We start from the raw sequence: 17,542 nt of genomic DNA on the forward strand, positions 1-17,542 counted from the left end.
TTCCTCCGGGTGCTCTGGTTTCCTCCCACAGTCCAAAGGTGTGCAGGTTAGGCCGTGCTGAATTGTCCCTTGGCGTCCAGGGATGTGCAGTGTGGGTGGGTTAGCCACGGGAAAGGCAGGGTTACAGGGATGGAGTTGGGGGTGGAGTTGGTTCTGGTTGGGATGCCCTTCTGTGGGTCGGTGCAGGATTCGATGGGCCGAGTGGCAGCTTTCCACGCTGTAGGGATTCTAAGGTTCTGCCTGGCTGACCTGTTCGTCCTGTCTCCCCTCCAGCACCTCAACTCCGAGAGAGAGAGAGAGAGAATGCAGCGGGAGAAGCTGAAGTGTAAGAATCTGCACGAATACATGAGGAGCCTGAGTCCCAGCATCCTCGACAAACTCTACAACCACCCGGCTACCTGCCTGGCCGTCTTCAGGTGAGCGATTATCTCCCTCCCTCCAGGAGGGAGGGTCAGCTGGTGGCCATCTTTATCTCACTCTGAGACAGTGGGGGATGTGGCTCCATCGAAACGCAGGAGCCATCTCTGGAAACGGGGAGCCTCTTGCCCCTCTCCCCCCTGGGCCGGGAGTGCCCCTCGTGCCCTGTCTCACGTCTCACTGCACATACTGTTTTTGAAAAGGTAACTCTGCTGGGATGTGGGTGATGCTGGCGAGGGTCAGTGTTTACTCCCCATCCCTAATCGGGTGGCTCAGTAGTTAGCACCACTGCCCCTCAGCACCAGGGACCTGGGTTCGGTCCCAGCCTCGGGGGTGACTGTCTGTGTGGAGTATGTACATTCTCCCTGTGTCTGCGTGGGTTTCCTCCGGGTGCTCCGGTTTCCTCCCACAGTCACAAAGATGTGCAGGTCTGGGTGGATTGGCTCTGCTGAATTGTCCCCTGAAGTGTTCAGGGATGTGCACGTTAGGGTGAATTGGCCGTGCTAAATTTTCCCATCGTGACCAGGGATTGTGTAGGTCAAGTGGGTTAGCCAGGGGAAAAGCAGGGTTGTGGGGGACGGTGTCGGGGCGGGGAGGGTGCGTTTGCGTGGGATGTCCCTCGCGGGGTGGGGGGGGCTGACTCAGCGGGCCGAGTGGCCTGTTTGACGCCGTCGCGAAATTCCTTGTCTTCAGAATTCCCTCATTCCTCTCCCTCTGGTTATGTCCCTGGATAAGAATCGACGGCCAACTTACTCCCGTCGTGAGATAATTCTCGCCAAGCCAAATTTCTGTACAGCACCCCCAACTCCAGAAAGCGGTGGTGGGGGGGGGTGGGGGGAGCAGGGGGGGGTGGTGGGATTGGACGTGGGCAGAGAGATTTTTACCAGGAGCAGCCACTCACCTCCCTCAACTCACCCCCATCCCGGATATGGCACACGCCTGATACTCGGATGGCTTTGGGCTCAGATATCCGCGCGGATTGGCTGGTGGATTGGGGAGGGGGGGGGGGGGGGGGGCGTGCTCTGTATCCGGCAGCCGGTGTGAACGAACGCGAGGGCCCTTTTGTTTTTTGTCGCGCCGCTCCGCTGACCTGATCGCGTCTCCTTCCTCCTTTCTCAGGGAGCTGCCGGTGCTGGCTCAGAATTACGTCATGAGGCTGCTGTTCCTGGATCAACCCTTGCCACAGGCCGCTGTTACCTTCTGGGTGAAGAAAGATAAGCAACGGTACTCCACCCACGCCCCCCCCCCACTCTGTGCTCCAGCCTGAGCTGCCTGCCTTGCTGTGCCCTCCACCTCGCCCGTTCAAACATCACCCCACCACCACCACCACTACTACCCACAATTCCTTGTGTCAGTGACACCCAGGTTCCTCTTCCTTCTGACTGTGCTCAGGCAGAAGCACGCACAAACCCAACGCAGCCCCAGGGCGATGTTTCCAGCACTTTGACCAGTTCTGATTAATTTTTCGGGGGGTGGGGAGGGGAGGGGTGACCGCGCGTTGCGGACCGTCACTGTAAACTGGACGATAGTGTACCCCACGGATGTAGGTCTGTCGCTCTGTCTCACGATCGGGGAAGGCAGAGTGTGAGTGAAACTTGTGAAATGGAAGTTGGGGGGTGGGGGGGAAAGGACAGTGGCTGACCCACTGTCCCACCCAGTCCCAGAGGGAGTGGGGGTGGGGGAAAGGACAGTGGCTGACCCACTGTCTCACCCAGTTCCAGAGGGAGTGGGGGGAAGGACAGTGTCTAACCCACTGTCCCACCCAGTCCCAGAGGGAGTGGGGGTGGGGGAAAGGACAGTGTCTGACCCACTGTCCCACCCTTCCCAGAGGGAGGGCGGTGCGGGGGGGGAACCAGTGTCTGACCCACTGTCCCTGAGTTGGCAGAATCGGTGCTGGGCCCAAAAACAAATCCCGCGCATTGCCTGTGGGGCTGGCCTGGTTGCTGTAAAGGTGACAGTGTTCACTGTCAGACCACCATTGGACTGTGCTCCTGATTGACTTTTGTCAGGATTTACACCCTCAGCCTTTACCCCCATGTCCTGAGATCTCTGGCCGTGGAGCTGATTGCCCCTTACTGGGTGATTGAGTCATGTTGCAGACTGGGGAGGGGCAGAAAGCCCAGTAGCTTTAGCTCTGGGGCCTTGCAGAGTCTAGTGTCTGTCTGTCACCACGCTAACATTGGTTCAGCAGTGGGTTGAGGAAGGGTTTATTTTTCGGGGAGGAGGGTGGGGGGGGGGAGGTTTGCAGGCGTGCGGGGCAGTACCCTGGTCTGTAATAGTGTGTCCTCCCTGCACAGAGATCACGATGACTGTGTGAGTATCCTGATGGGACTCCGACTGTGGCATTCCCAGCAGCTTCCGGGAGGACTCCAGGGTCTGGTCCTCAACCCAACCTTCAAAGAGAACTTGAGGATTGCACTTCTTGGGGGGTGAGTCAAGGAGGTGTGTTTGGTGGGTGGGGGGGGTGAGTCAAGGAGGTGTGTTTGGTGGGTGGGGGGGCGCGGGGTGAGTCAAGGAGGTGTGTTTGGTGGGTGGGGGGGCGCGGGGTGAGTCAAGGAGGTGTGTTTGGTGGGTGGGGGGGCGCGGGGTGAGTCAACGAGGTATGTTTGGTGGGTGGGGGGGGCGCGGGGTGAGTCAAGAAGGTGTGTTTGGTGGGTGGGGCAGGGTGAGTCAAGGTGGTGTGTTTGGTGGGGGGGGCGGGGTGAGTCAAGGAGGTGTGATTGGTGGGTGGGGGGGCGCGGGGTGGGTCAAGGTGGTGTGTTTGGTGGGTGGGGGGGCGCGGGGTGGGTCAAGGTGGTGTGTTTGGTGGGTGGGGGGGGCGGGGTGAGTCAAGGTGGTGTGTTTGGTGGGTGGGGGGGCGGGGTGAGTCAAGGAGGTGTGTTTGGTGGGGGGGTGAGTCAAGGAGGTGTGTTTGGTGGGTGGCGGGGCGCGGGGTGAGTCAACGAGGTATGTTTGGTGGGTGGGGGGGGCGTGGGGTGAGTCAAGGAGGTATGTTTGGTGGGTGGGGGGGCACGGGGTGAGTCAAGAAGGTGTGCTTGGTGGGTGGGGGGGCGGGGTGAGTCAAGGAGGTGTGTTTGGTGGGTGGGGGGGCGGGGTGAGTCAAGGGTGTGTTTGGGTGGGGGAGGGGCGGGGTGGGTCAAGGTGTGTTTGGTGGGTGGGGGGTGAGTCAAGGTGGTGTGTTTAGTGGGTGGGGGGGGCTGGGTGAGTCAAGGAGGTGTGTTTGGTGGGGGGGTGAGTCAAGGAGGTGTGTTTGGTGGGTGGGGGGGCGCGGGGTGGGTCAAGGAGGTGTGTTTGGTGGGTGGGGGGGCGCGGGGTGGGTCAAGGAGGTGTGTTTGGTGGGTGGGGGGGCGGGGTGAGTCAAGGAGGTGTGTTTGGTGGGGGGGTGAGTCAAGGAGGTGTGTTTGGTGGGTGGGGGGGCGCGGGGTGGGTCAAGGAGGTGTGTTTGGTGGGTGGGGGGGCGCGGGGTGGGTCAAGGAGGTGTGTTTGGTGGGTGGGGGGGCGGGGTGAGTCAAGGAGGTGTGTTTGGTGGGTGGGGGGGCGGGGTGAGTCAAGGTGGTGTGTTTGGTGGGTGGGGGGCGGGGTGAGTCAAGGAGGTGTGTTTGGTGGGTGGGGGGCGGGGTGAGTCAAGGAGGTGTGTTTGGTGGGTGGGGGGCGGGGTGAGTCAAGGAGGTGTGTTTGGTGGGTGGGGGGCGGGGTGAGTCAAGGAGGTGTGTTTGGTGGGTGGGGGGCGCGGGGTGAGTCAAGAAGGTGTGCTTGGTGGGTGGGTGGGGCGGGGTGAGTCAAGGAGGTGTGTTTGGTGGGTGGGGGGCGGGGTGAGTCAAGGAGGTGTGTTTGGTGGGTGGGGGGCGGGGTGAGTCAAGGTGGTGTGTTTGGTGGGGGGGTCGGGGTGAGTCAAGGAGGTGTGTTTGGTGGGTGGGGGGGCGCGGGGTGGGTCAAGGTGGTTTGTTTGGTGGGTGGGGGGGCGCGGGGTGGGTCAAGGAGGTGTGTTTGGTGGGGGGGTGAGTCAAGGAGGTGTGTTTGGTGGGTGGGGGGGCGCGGGGTGAGTCAAGGAGGTATGTTTGGTGGGTGGGGGGGGCACGGGGTGAGTCAAGAAGGTGTGCTTGGTGGGGGTGGGGGGGGCGGGGTGAGTCAAGGAGGTGTGTTTGGTGGGTGGGGGGGCGGGGTGAGTCAAGGGTGTGTTTGGGTGGGGGAGGGGCGGGGTGGGTCAAGGTGTGTTTGGTGGGTGGGGGGTGAGTCAAGGTGGTGTGTTTAGTGGGTGGGGGGGGCCGGGTGAGTCAAGGTGGTGTGGGTGGGGGGGCGGGGTGAGTCAAGGAGGTGTGTTTGGTGGGTGGGGGGCGGGGTGGGTCAAGGAGGTGTGTTTGGTGGGTGGGGGTCGGGGTGGGTCAAGGAGGTGTGTTTGGTGGGGGGGGCGGGGTGGGTCAAGGAGGTGTGTTTGGTGGGTGGGGGCGAGGTGATTCAAGGTGGTGTGTTTGGTGGGTGGGGGGTGGGTCAAGGTGGTGTGTTTGGTGGGTGGGGGGCAGGGTGAGTCAAGGAGGTGTGTTTGGTGGGTGGGGGGACGGTGCGAGTCAAGGGTGTGTTTGGGTGGGGTGGGGAGGGGCGGGGTGCGTCAAGGTGTGTTTGGTGGGTGGGGGGTGAGTCAAGGTGGTGTGTTTAGTGGGTGGGGGGGGGCGGGGTGGGTCAAGGAGGTGTGCTTGGTGGGTGGGGGGCGGGGTGAGTCAAGGAGGTGTGTTTGGTGGGGGACGGGGTGGGTCAAGGAGGTGTGCTTGGTGGGTGGGTGGGGCGGGGATAGTCAAGGTGGTGTGTTTGGTGGGGGGCGGGGTGGTTCAAGGAGCTGTGTTTGGTGGGGGGCGGGGTGGGTCAAGGAGGTGTGTTTGGTGGGTGGGGGTGGTGGGTCAAGGAGGTGTGTTTGGTGGGTTGGGGGGGCTGGGTGAGTCAAGGAGGTGTGTTTGGTGGGTGGGGGGGCGCGGGGTGAGTCTGGGTGGTGTGTTTGGGGGGCTGGGTGGGTCAAGGAGGTGTGTTTAGTGGGGGGGCGGGGTGAGTCAAGGTGGTGTGTTTGGGGGGCGGGGGTGGGTCAAGGTGGTGTGTTTGTTGGGTGGGGGTGGTGGGTCAAGGAGGTGTGTTTGGTGGGTTGGGGGGGGCTGGGTGAGTCAAGGAGGTGTGTTTGGTGGGTGGGGATGGTGGGTCAAGGAGGTGTGTTTGGTGGGTGGGGGGGCGCCGGGTGAGTCGAGGTGGTGTGTTTTGGGGGCGGGGTGGGTCAAGAGGGTGTGTTTGTTGGGGGGCGGGGTGGGTCAAGGGGGTGTGTTTGGTGGGTGGGGGGCTGGGTGAGTCAAGGAGGTGTGTTTGTTGGGTGGGGGGGGTCGAGGCGAGAAGGTGTGTTTGGTGGGTGGGGGGTCAGGGTGAGTCAAGGAGGTATGTTTGGTGGGTGGGGGGGGTCAGAGTGAGTCAAGGAGGTGTGTTTGGTGGGTGGGATGTCAGGGTGAGTCAAGGAGGTGTGTTTGGGTGGGGTTGTGTCTCTGTGTGTGAGAGTGTGAGAGAGAGAGAGGGAAGAGTGTGTCTCTGTGTGAGAGGGGGTGTGTGTGTGTGTGAGAGGGGGGAGAGAGAGAGTGCATGTGAGGGGGGGGGAGCCGAGAGAGAGTGCGTGTGAGGGGGGGGGAGAGTGAGTGAGTGCGTGTGGGGGGGGGGGGAGTGAGTGAGTGCGTGTGGGGGGGGGGAGTGAGTGCGTGTGGGGGGGGAGAGAGTGAGTGCGTGAGAGGGGGGGAGAGAGTGAGTGCGTGTGGGGGGGGAGAGAGAGTGAGTGCGTGTGGGGGGGGGGAGAGAGAGTGAGTGCGTGTGGGGGGGAGAGAGTGAGTGCGTGTGAGAGGGGGGGAGAGAGTGAGTGCGTGTGAGAGGGGGGGAGAGAGTGAGTGCGTGTGAGAGGGGGGGAGAGAGTGAGTGCGTGAGAGGGGGGGAGAGAGTGAGTGCGTGAGAGGGGGGGAGAGAGTGAGTGCGTGTGGGGGGGGGGGAGAGAGTGAGTGCGTGTGGGGGGGGGGAGAGAGTGAGTGCGTGTGGGGGGGGGAGAGAGTGAGTGCGTGTGAGAGGGGGGGAGAGAGTGAGTGCGTGAGAGGGGGAGAGAGAGTGTGTCAGAGAGAGGGACAGTGAGTGTGGGTGTGAGAGTGTGTATGTTTGTGTGAGAGGGAGAGTGTGTGTGTGTTGAGAGAGAGAGAGTGTGTGTGTGTTGAGAGAGAGAGAGTGTGTGTGTGTTGAGAGGGAGAGTGTGTGTGTGTGAGAGGGAGCGAGTGTGTGTGTGTGAGAGGGAGCGAGTGTGTGTGTGTGAGAGGGAGCGAGTGTGTGTGTGTGTGAGAGGGAGCGAGTGTGTGTGTGTGAGAGAGGGAGCGAGTGTGTGTGTGTGTGAGAGGGAGCGAGTGTGTGTGTTTGTGAGAGGGAGCGAGTGTGTGTGTTTGTGAGAGAGGGAGCGAGTGTGTGTGAGAGAGAGGGAGCGAGTGTGTGTGTGAGAGAGGGAGCGAGTGTGTGTGTGAGAGAGAGGGAGCGAGTGTGTGTGTGAGAGAGAGGGAGCGAGTGTGTGTGAGAGAGAGGGAGCGAGTGTGTGTGAGAGAGAGAGGGAGCGAGTGTGTGTGAGAGAGAGAGGGAGCGAGTGTGTGTGAGAGAGAGAGGGAGCGAGTGTGTGTGTGAGAGAGAGGGAGCGAGTGTGTGTGTGAGAGAGAGGGAGCGAGTGTGTGTGTGAGAGAGAGGGAGCGAGTGTGTGTGTGAGAGAGAGGGAGCGAGTGTGTGTGTGTGAGAGAGGGAGCGAGTGTGTGTGTGTGAGAGAGGGAGCGAGTGTGTGTGTGTGAGAGAGGGAGCGAGTGTGTGTGTGTGAGAGAGGGAGCGAGTGTGTGTGTGTGTGAGAGAGGGAGCGAGTGTGTGTGTGTGAGAGAGGGAGCGAGTGTGTGTGTGTGAGAGAGGGAGCGAGTGTGTGTGTGTGAGAGAGGGAGCGAGTGTGTGTGTGTGAGAGAGGGAGCGAGTGTGTGTGTGTGAGAGAGGGAGCGAGTGTGTGTGTGTGAGAGAGGGAGCGAGTGTGTGTGTGTGAGAGAGGGAGCGAGTGTGTGTGTGTGAGAGAGGGAGCGAGTGTGTGTGTGTGAGAGAGGGAGCGAGTGTGTGTGTGTGAGAGAGGGAGCGAGTGTGTGTGTGTGAGAGAGGGAGCGAGTGTGTGTGTGTGAGAGAGGGAGCGAGTGTGTGTGTGTGAGAGAGGGAGCGAGTGTGTGTGTGTGAGAGAGGGAGCGAGTGTGTGTGTGTGAGAGAGGGAGCGAGTGTGTGTGTGTGAGAGAGGGAGCGAGTGTGTGTGTGTGAGAGAGGGAGCGAGGGTGTGTGTGTGAGAGAGGGAGCGAGGGTGTGTGTGTGAGAGAGGGAGCGAGGGTGTGTGTGTGAGAGAGGGAGCGAGGGTGTGTGTGTGAGAGAGGGAGCGAGGGTGTGTGTGTGAGAGAGGGAGCGAGGGTGTGTGTGTGAGAGAGGGAGCGAGGGTGTGTGTGTGAGAGAGGGAGCGAGGGTGTGTGTGTGAGAGAGGGAGCGAGGGTGTGTGTGTGAGAGAGGGAGCGAGGGTGTGTGTGTGAGAGAGGGAGCGAGGGTGTGTGTGTGAGAGAGGGAGCGAGGGTGTGTGTGTGAGGGTGTGTGGGGGGTGTGTGTGTGTGTGAGGGAGGGTGTGTGTGTGTGTGTGTCTGAGGGAGGGTGTGTGTGTGTGTGTGTGTCTGAGGGAGGGGGTGTGTGTGTGTGTCTGAGGGAGGGTGTGTGTGTGTGTGTGTCTGAGGGAGGGTGTGTGTGTGTGTGTGTCTGAGGGAGGGTGTGTGTGTGTGTGTGTGTGTGTGTGTGTGTGTCTGAGGGAGGGTGTGTGTGTGTGTGTGTGTGTGTCTGAGGGAGGGTGTGTGTGTGTGTGTCTGAGGGAGGGTGTGTGTGTGTGTGTCTGAGGGAGGGTGTGTGTGTGTGTCTGAGGGAGGGTGTGTGTGTGTGTGTGTGTGTGTGTGTGTGTGTGTGTCTGAGGGAGGGTGTGTGTGTGTGTGTCTGAGGGAGGGGGTGGGGGTGTGTGTGTGTGTGTGTCTGAGGGAGGGGGTGTGTGTGTGTGTGTCTGAGGGAGGGGGTGTGTGTGTGTGTGTCTGAGGGAGGGGGTGTGTGTGTGTGTCTGAGGGAGGGTGTGTGTGTGTGTGTGTGTGAGGGAGGGGGTGGGGGTGTGTGTGTGTGTGTGTGTGTGTGTGTGTGTGTGTCTGAGGGAGGGTGTGTGTGTGTGTGTCTGAGGGAGGGGGTGGGTGTGTGTGTGTGTGTGTGTGTGTGTGTGTGAGTGAGAGAAGGTGGGCAGAGAGCGACTCTTTCTCCCTTGAGATTTAAAATAGTTTGCTCCCGAAATCATTGGTCACGCTTTTGAGATGCAGAAGGAGACCGTTCTCGTTTCCTACTGCCCCAGCTGTTCTGCACTCTTCACTGTGAAACAAGCGCAGTGTGTGCTGGAGGAACTCTGCAGGTCTGCCAGCCTCTGTGTGGAGAGAGAAAAACAGATATTAACGTTTTGAGTCACCTTCAGAAATTCCCCACGGAGGCAGCCAGACCAGTTGAGTTTCTCCAGCATGCTCTCAGTACGTTTCTCATATCGAGCGTGTGCAGTGTTTTACCTTTTCAGTCTGGGATGGGTTGACTCAACGCAAGGGTCCTGATGGTGCCATGTGGGCAGTGCCCACTCCCATGTGATTGCAGAGAGAAGGACAGTCCCCAGTGACACTGGCAGGGCCGCCTGGCGAATGCATGTGTCTGGAGTAGACAGTGGACCCAACCTCTGCCGAATAGACCCCTAATTTGCAGCGATTAATTTGCCGATGCTTTTAGTAACCATAGCAATGGTGCCTTCCCTGAGTGCTCCTTCTCATTGTGAGATAATAACTGTACATTTGACGCAATTAATTTGCAATCGAATCTGCCCAGTCCCTGGAACTGAAACACCTCCGTGCCTGCAGAAAGCAGCCCGGGTCCTGGACACGATGGATTAGATACAGAGTACAGCTCCCTGTACTGTTTTACATGGGAAGTCAAGTTCTGGGACCCCCCCCTCCCCGGCCCCTCGCCTGTTGTGGGCACCCCGCCCCCCCCCAGCCCCTCGCCTGTTGTGGATGCCCCCCTTCCCTGCCCCCTCGCCTGTTGTGGACGCCCCCCTTCCCCGCCCCCTCGCCTGTTGTGGACGCCCCCCCCCCCCCCCCTTCGCCTGTTGTGGACGCCCCCCTTCCCCGCCCCCTCGCCTGTTGTGGACGGCCCCCCGGCCCCTCGCCTGTTGTGGACGGCCCCGTGCTCGAGATTTGAAATAATATCCTGAGACAGAGGCAGGTCATCACGTTGCATGGAGCAATCCAAGGGAAGGTAGTCAAAGAAACAACGAGAGATGCAGCTTCTTTACCTCTAAAGTCCAAGTGCTTCTCTGGTCCCCCACCCCCCAGATCAGTGCTAATCCACGTCTGGGCCTGGGTCTAGTGCTGGGACTTGGCAGATAACCACCACCAGCAGAACATTGTATTACACCATGCCAGAGTGAGACTTCCAGTTGGCATCAACACCTCATGAGATGTGGCTCAGATCAACGATCCCACCTTGAGTGTGATTATGGCATGTTGTGTGACAAGAAGGGGGACAGTCGACCAGGACCATAAGGACAGGTTCAGTGGTTAGCACTGCTGCCTCTCAGCGCTGGGGACCCGGGGTCAATCCCAACCTCGGGTGTCTGTCTGTGTGGAGTTTGCACATTCTCCCCGTGTCCGCGTGGGTTTCCTCCGGGTGCTCCGGCTTCCTCCCACAGTCCAAAGATGTGCAGGATAGGTGGATGGGCGATGGCAAATTACCCATAGTGCCTAGGGGCATGCAGACTAGGTGATTGGGCCGTGGAAAATTACCCATAGTGCCGAGGGGTGTGCAGGCTAGGTGGATGGGCCATGGGAAATTACCCATAGTGCCGAGGGGTGTGCAGGCTAGGTGGATGGACCATGGGAAATTACCCATAGTGCCAAGGGGTGTGCAGGCTTGGTGTTAGGACCATGGGAAATGACCCATAGTGCCGAGGGGTGTGCAGGCTTGGTGTTAGGACCATGGGAAATGACCCATAGTGCCGAGGGGTGTGCAGGCTCGGTGTAAGGGCTAGATTAGAGGAATGTTGTTGGGGTGGGTCTGGGTCTGGGTTTGGGTGGGGTGTTCTTTGGAGCGTCAGTATGGACTCAATGGGCTGAAGTGGTGATGGTGAAGGCACGGGAGGAGAAGTGTGTGCGAGATATCGTCGTTTGATTCGATGTGTTCGTATGCATGGGTCTTGTACTATTTCTCAGTGACCCCCACCTGCGAGGGGGTGGGTGTGTCTGTGTGTGTTTGTGTCTGTGTGTGTGCGCGCGCGCAGTGTTATTACTGAGCGATGGAGAAATATGACGGTTTATTCCTTGTATGCCATGTTTCCCACAGTGGCAAACCTTGGGCAGATGACACCAGTCAACTCGGACCTGACAAACATGCTCGGGACATCCCTTCCCTAGACAAGTACGCCATGGAGCGTTGGGAGGTGCGTCACTTCATTGATGTCTGTCTGTCTCTCTCTGTCTCTCTCTGTCTCTCTCTGTCTCTCTCTGTCTCTCTCTGTCTCTCTCTGTCTCTCTCTGTCTCTCTCTGTCTCTCTCTGTCTCTGTCTCTGTCTCTGTCTCTGTCTCTGTCTCTGTCTCTGTCTCTGTCTCTGTCTCTGTCTCTGTCTCTGTCTCTGTCTCTGTCTCTTGTCTCTCTGTCTCTGTCTCTCTCTCTCTTAGGTTTAATTGCACACTTCTCGTGAACAAAGTATAATGAGCAGTCAGGAACTGGCCATTCACTCTACCCAAGAATAGTGTGTGGGACATGATGCATTGACCGATTGTGTCAAACCCTTGTGTGCAAACCCTTCTGTCCAATACTAAAGCGTGCATATGTGTTTTGTGGCTATGTTGTGTGAGGCAGGCCCTTGTATCTGATCTCAGTTTGTTTCTGTAGGTTTAAGTTTGTTAACTTTCGCCATCTTGCATCCAGAGATGTGCAGGTTAGGGTGGATTGGCCGTGCTAAACTGCCCTCCATATTCAGGGATGTGTACGGTTTAGCTGCATGAGTCTGGGGTAAAGGTAGAGTCTGGGCGGGGTACTCTTTGGAGGGTCGGTGTGGGCTTGTGGGGCTGAAGGGCCTGCTTCCACACTGTCGGGATTCTATGATTTTATAACGTGGGAGAAGCGATGGCCTAATGGTATTATTGCTGGGCTGTTAACCCAGAGATCCAGGTAACGTTCTGAGGACCCCGGTTCAAATCCCACCACGGCAAACGGTGGAGTTTGAATTCAACAAAAACAATTCTGGAATTCGGGGTCGCATGAATCCATTGTTGGGAAAAACCCACCTGGCTCCCTGATGTCCTCTCGGGAGGGAAATCAGGGTCTGGCCTATGTGTGCCTCCAGACCCACAGCAAGGTGGTTGACTGCCTTCTGGGTCATTAGGGATGGGCGATAAATACTGGGCCTAGCCAGAGACGCCCTCATCCCGTGAGCGAATGAAGGAGAGAAAGACTATCGAAGCCATAATTAGGAGATCCTTCCATCTCAGCCACTCAATATCTCCCAATCCATCTGCTTTGATTGTTTCTTGTCTTCCTGAAGATGTGTGTTATGGATGACAAATGGAGAGAGAGGAGGTGGGATACTCACTGCAAGATTCCGAGCTTCTGCCCTGCTCTTGTAGTCTGTGTTTCTACCTGACTAGTCCAGTTTCTGATCAGTACCAAATCCCACAATGCTGACAGTGGCCAAGAAGTGATGCTAAAGCCCATTGGATGTCCAGTAACCATGGTGAGGTTGTCTCTTACTGGAGGACCTAACCGCCATTTAAATGGTGTGATTGCTACCTGCACCTTTTATTTTATTTGCAAACCTGAATTTTGTCCCAAGTCTTGCTGTTCATGGATCCAGATCGCTTCCCCATCTGTGGGTGTGGGAACAGCGCTGAACACTGCCGCACGTCCCCACTCTGACCTTTTTATGACAGAGGGAAGGTGATTGATGAAGCAGCTGAAGATGGTTGGGCCTCGGACGCTCCCCTGAGGGACTCCTGCAGAGACGTTGTCAATCTGAGGTGACTGCCCTCCAGCGACCGCGGCCATCTTCCAGGCTCCGACCAGCGGGGTGTTTGGGCCCTGATTTCCCGTTGTGTCAGGGCTCCTCGATGCCGCGCTCGGTCAAGTGCAGCCTTGACGTCAAGGGCTGTCCCTCTTCCGTCCCCCTCTGGAAGTCCGCTCTTTTGTCCGTGTTTGAACCAGGGCTGGAATGAGGTCTGGGAGCTGGGCCGCCCTGACGGAACCCAAACTGGGCGTCGGTGAGAAACCGAAACAAAAATGGAGACTGCTGCAGCGACTCGGTGGGCCTGTGGGAGACAGAAAACAAGAGCTAATGTTTCGGGTCCAGCGACCCTTTCTTTTGAGCCACCTTTTGTCTGTCTAAGATCTCCAGCACTCCCTGGTTCTTTGCTTCATGTCAGTGAGCAGATGATTGCTGAACGAGTGCCGCTTGATCGCACTGTTCGCGCCGTCCCTCCATCACGTCACTTGACGCTCAGAAGTAGTACTAGGGCACCAGTTGGCCAAGTTGGGTTTGCCCAGGTTTTTTTTTTTGTGAGCAGGGCGTACGTGGGCATTGGACGGGTAGATGCCAGTGTTGCAGGTTGGCTTGGGAGGGCAGATGTCCTCAGCAATATCGCTGGGAAGTTGGCAGGGCCCGTAGTCTTTAAGAGTGCAGCCATTACCCGATATCGTGGCCTGGGTGACATTGAACAGAGTTGGGGCCTCAGGTAGAACGTTCCAGAGCAGTACAGGCCCTTCGGCCCTCCATGTTGCGCCACCCTGTGGAACCAATCTGAAGCCCATCTATCCTACACTATCCCATTCTCATGCGTTTGTTTATCAAGCTGTGCACCGATACTTGGTCTGCTGTAATGTTTTTGTTGAAGTCAAAGGTTTGGATGCTGTTTTTGTTTATGCCTTTGATTCTTTTCTTCCAGATATTTTTTGTTGCTGAGTAGTGAGATTGCTGACAGCTTTGTCTCGTTGTGCTTCATCGAGAGAGAGAGAGAGAGAGAGAGAGAGACACAGCGACACAGAGAGAGAGAGAGAGAGAGAGAGAGAGAGAGAGAAAGAGACAGCAACGCAGAGAGAGAGGGGGACACACAGCGACACAGAGAGAGAGAGAGAGAGAGAGAGAGAGAGACACACACAGCGACACAGAGAGACACAGCGACACAGAGACAGAGACAGAGAGATGCAGCAACGCAGACAGGGAGAGAGATGCAGCGACACAGACACAGAGAGAGAGAGACAGCGACACAGAGACAGAGAGAGAGAGAGAGAGAAAGAGACAGCAACGCAGAGAGAGAGGGGGACACACAGCGACACAGAGAGAGAGAGACACACACAGCGACACAGAGAGACACAGCGACACAGAGACAGAGAGATGCAGCGACACAGACAGAGAGAGAGAGACATAGTGAGAGAGAGAGACAGCGACACAGAGAGAGAGAGAGACACGGCGACACAGAGAGAGAGACAGCGACACAGACAGAGAGAGAGACACAGCAACACAGACAGAGAGAGAGAGAGACAGCGACACAGACACAGAGAGAGAGAGACAGCGACACAGAGAGAGAGAGAGACAGACAGACAGACACAGTGACACAGAGAGACTCAGTGACACAGACAGAGAGACAGACAGACACAGTGACACAGAGAGACTCAGCGACACAGAGAGAGAGAGACACAGCGACATAGACACAGAGAGAGAGACAGCAACAGAGACACAGACCGAGAGAGAGACCGACAGAGAGAGACAGCAACACAGACAGCGAGAGAGTGATACAGCGACACAGAGAGAAACAGCGACGCAGACAGAGAGAGAGAGAGAGAGACAGCGACACAGAGAGAGTGAGAGAGAGAGAGAGAGACACGGCGACACAGAGAGAGAGGGACACGGCGACACAGAGAGAGAGAGAGAGAGAGACAGCGACACAGAGAGAGAGAGAGAGAGAGAGAGAGAGAGAGAGACAGCGACACAGAGAGAGAGAGAGAGAGACAGCGACACAGAGAGAGAGAGAGAGAGAGACAGCGACACAGAGAGAGAGAGAGAGAGAGACACGGCGACACAGAGAGAGAGAAACAGCGACGCATACAGAGAGAGAGAGAGAGACAGCAACACAGACACAGAGAGAGAGAGAGAGAGACACGGCGACACAGAGAGAGAGAGAGAGACACGGCGACACAGAGAGAGAGAGACAGCGACACAGACAGAGAGAGAGAGAGACAGACAGACGCAGTGACACAGAGAGAGACTCAGTGACACAGACAGAGAGACAGACAGACACAGTGACACAGAGAGACTCAGCGACACAGAGAGAGAGAGACACAGCGACATAGACACAGAGAGAGAGACAGCAACAGAGACACAGACCGAGAGAGAGACCGACAGAGAGAGACAGCAACACAGACAGCGAGAGAGTGATACAGCGACACAGAGAGAAACAGCGACGCAGACAGAGAGAGAGAGAGAGACAGCGACACAGAGAGAGTGAGAGAGAGAGAGAGAGACACGGCGACACAGAGAGAGAGGGACACGGCGACACAGAGAGAGAGAGAGAGAGAGACAGCGACACAGAGAGAGAGAGAGAGAGACAGCGACACAGAGAGAGAGAGAGAGAGAGACACGGCGACACAGAGAGAGAGAAACAGCGACGCATACAGAGAGAGAGAGAGAGACAGCAACACAGACACAGAGAGAGAGAGAGAGACACGGCGACACAGAGAGAGAGAGACAGCGACACAGAGAGAGAGAGAGAGAGACAGACAGACGCAGTGACACAGAGAGAGACTCAGTGACACAGACAGAGAGACAGACAGACACAGTGATACAGAGAGACTCAGCGACACAGAGAGAGAGAGAGAGAGAGAGAGAGAGAGAGAGAGAGAGAGACACAGCGACATAGACACAGAGAGAGAGACAGCAACACAGACACAGAGACACAGACCGAGAGAGAGACACAGCAACACAGACAGAGAAAGAGAGAGACACAGAGAGAGAGAGAGAGACAAAGCGACACAGACCGAGAAGAGAGAGACAAGAGACACAGAGAGAGAGAGATACAGCGACACAGACCGAGAGAGAGAGACACAGTGACACAGACAGAGAGAGAGTGATACAGCGACACAGAGAGAAACAGCGACGCAGACAGAGAGAGAGAGAGAGAGAGAGAGAGAGAGACAGCGACACAGACAGACAGATAGAGACACAGCGACACAGACCGAGAGAGAGAGACAGACAGACAGACAGAGAGAGAGAGACAGACAGACAGTGACACAGACAGAGAGATGCAGCAACACAGAGAGAGAGAGACGCAGCGACACAGACAGAGAGAGAGAGACAGCGACACAGAGACACAGCGACGCAGAGAGAGAGAGACTCAGCGACGCAGACAGAGAGAGAGAGAGAGAGACTCAGCGACGCAGACAGAGAGAGAGAGAGAGAGACTCAGCGACGCAGACAGAGAGAGAGAGAGAGACTCAGCGACGCAGACAGAGAGAGAGAGAGAGAGAGAGAGAGAGAGAGACTCAGCGACGCAGACAGAGAGAGAGAGAGAGAGACACGGCGACACAGACAGAGAGAGAGACACACACAGCGACACAGGCAGAGAGAGAGACAGCGACACAGGCAGAGAGAGAGAGAGAGAGACAGCGACCGACACAGACAGAGAGAGTGATACAGCAACACAGAGACACAGTGACGCAGAGAGACAGAGAGAGAGAGAGACACACAGCGACACAGGCAGAGAGAGAGAGAGAGAGACAGCGACCGACACAGACAGAGAGAGTGATACAGCAACACAGAGACACAGTGACGCAGAGAGACAGAGAGAGAGAGACACACACAGCGACACAGGCAGAGAGAGAGAGAGAGAGACAGCGACCGACACAGACAGAGAGAGTGATACAGCAACACAGAGACACAGTGACGCAGAGAGACAGAGAGAGAGAGAGACACACACACACACACAGCGACACAGGCAGAGAGAGAGAGAGAGAGAGACAGCGACCGACACAGACAGAGAGAGTGATACAGCAACACAGAGACACAGTGACGCAGAGAGACAGAGAGAGAGAGAGAGAGAGACACACACACAGCGACACAGGCAGAGAGAGAGAGAGACAGCGACCGACACAGACAGAGAGAGTGATACAGCAACACAGAGACACAGTGACGCAGAGAGAGAGAGAGAGACACACACACAGCGACACAGGCAGAGAGAGAGAGAGAGAGACAGCGACCGACACAGACAGAGAGAGTGATACAGCAACACAGAGACACAGTGACGTAGAGAGACAGAGAGAGAGAGAGAGACACACACACAGCGACACAGGCAGAGAGAGAGAGAGAGAGAGAGAGACAGCGACACAGAGAGAGAGAGAGAGACAGACAGACACAGCGACACAGGCTGAGAGAGAGAGAGAGAGAGAGACAGAGACAGACACAGACACAGACAGAGAGAGAGAGACACACACAGCAGCACAGGCAGAGAGAGAGAGAGAGACAGCGACACAGAGAGAGAGAGAGACAGACAGACAGACAGACATACAGACACAGGCAGAGAGAGAGAGACAGCGACACAGAGAGAGAGAGAGAGAGAGACACACACACACACAGCGACACAGGCAGAGAGAGAGACAGCGACACAGAGAGAGAGAGAGAGAGAGAGACTCAGCGATGCAGACAGAGAGAGACAGACACAGCGACACAGACAGAGAGAGAGACACACACACACAGTGACACAGGCAGAGAGAGAGAGAGAGAGACACAGCGACACAGACAGACAGACAGAGAGAGACAGACAGACAGAGAGAGACAGACAGACAGAGAGAGACAGACAGACAGAGAGACAGACAGACAGACAGACAGAGAGAGACAGACAGACAGACAGAGAGAGACAGACAGACAGAGAGAGACAGACACACAGCGACACAGACACAGAGAGAGAGAGAGAGAGACGCAGTGACACAGGCAGAGAGAGAGAGAGACTCAGCGACACAGGCAGAGAGAGAG

General features: G+C 57.2%; 2 protein-coding genes across 2 annotated transcripts in view; one reads left to right on the forward strand and one right to left on the reverse strand.

Annotated features, from left to right (window-relative positions):
- Nucleotides 1–17,542, reverse strand: part of lamc1 (laminin, gamma 1) — a 481,608-nt gene that overhangs the window by 126,082 nt on the left and 337,984 nt on the right. The window lies entirely within an intron of this gene.
- LOC140479496 (general transcription factor IIH subunit 4-like) overlaps nt 1–17,542 on the forward strand; it is an 89,586-nt gene that overhangs the window by 21,970 nt on the left and 50,074 nt on the right. Inside the window, exons 2-5 of the mRNA XM_072573328.1 lie at nt 271–416; nt 1,537–1,641; nt 2,715–2,846; nt 10,867–10,963. Coding sequence (XP_072429429.1) covers nt 304–416; nt 1,537–1,641; nt 2,715–2,846; nt 10,867–10,963 — 447 coding nt within the window. The 5' untranslated portion in view covers nt 271–303. The remainder of the gene's footprint in view (nt 1–270; nt 417–1,536; nt 1,642–2,714; nt 2,847–10,866; nt 10,964–17,542) is intronic.

The sequence above is a fragment of the Chiloscyllium punctatum genome, chromosome 7, assembly GCF_047496795.1.
Source record: "Chiloscyllium punctatum isolate Juve2018m chromosome 7, sChiPun1.3, whole genome shotgun sequence".
Taxonomy (NCBI): domain Eukaryota; kingdom Metazoa; phylum Chordata; class Chondrichthyes; order Orectolobiformes; family Hemiscylliidae; genus Chiloscyllium; species Chiloscyllium punctatum.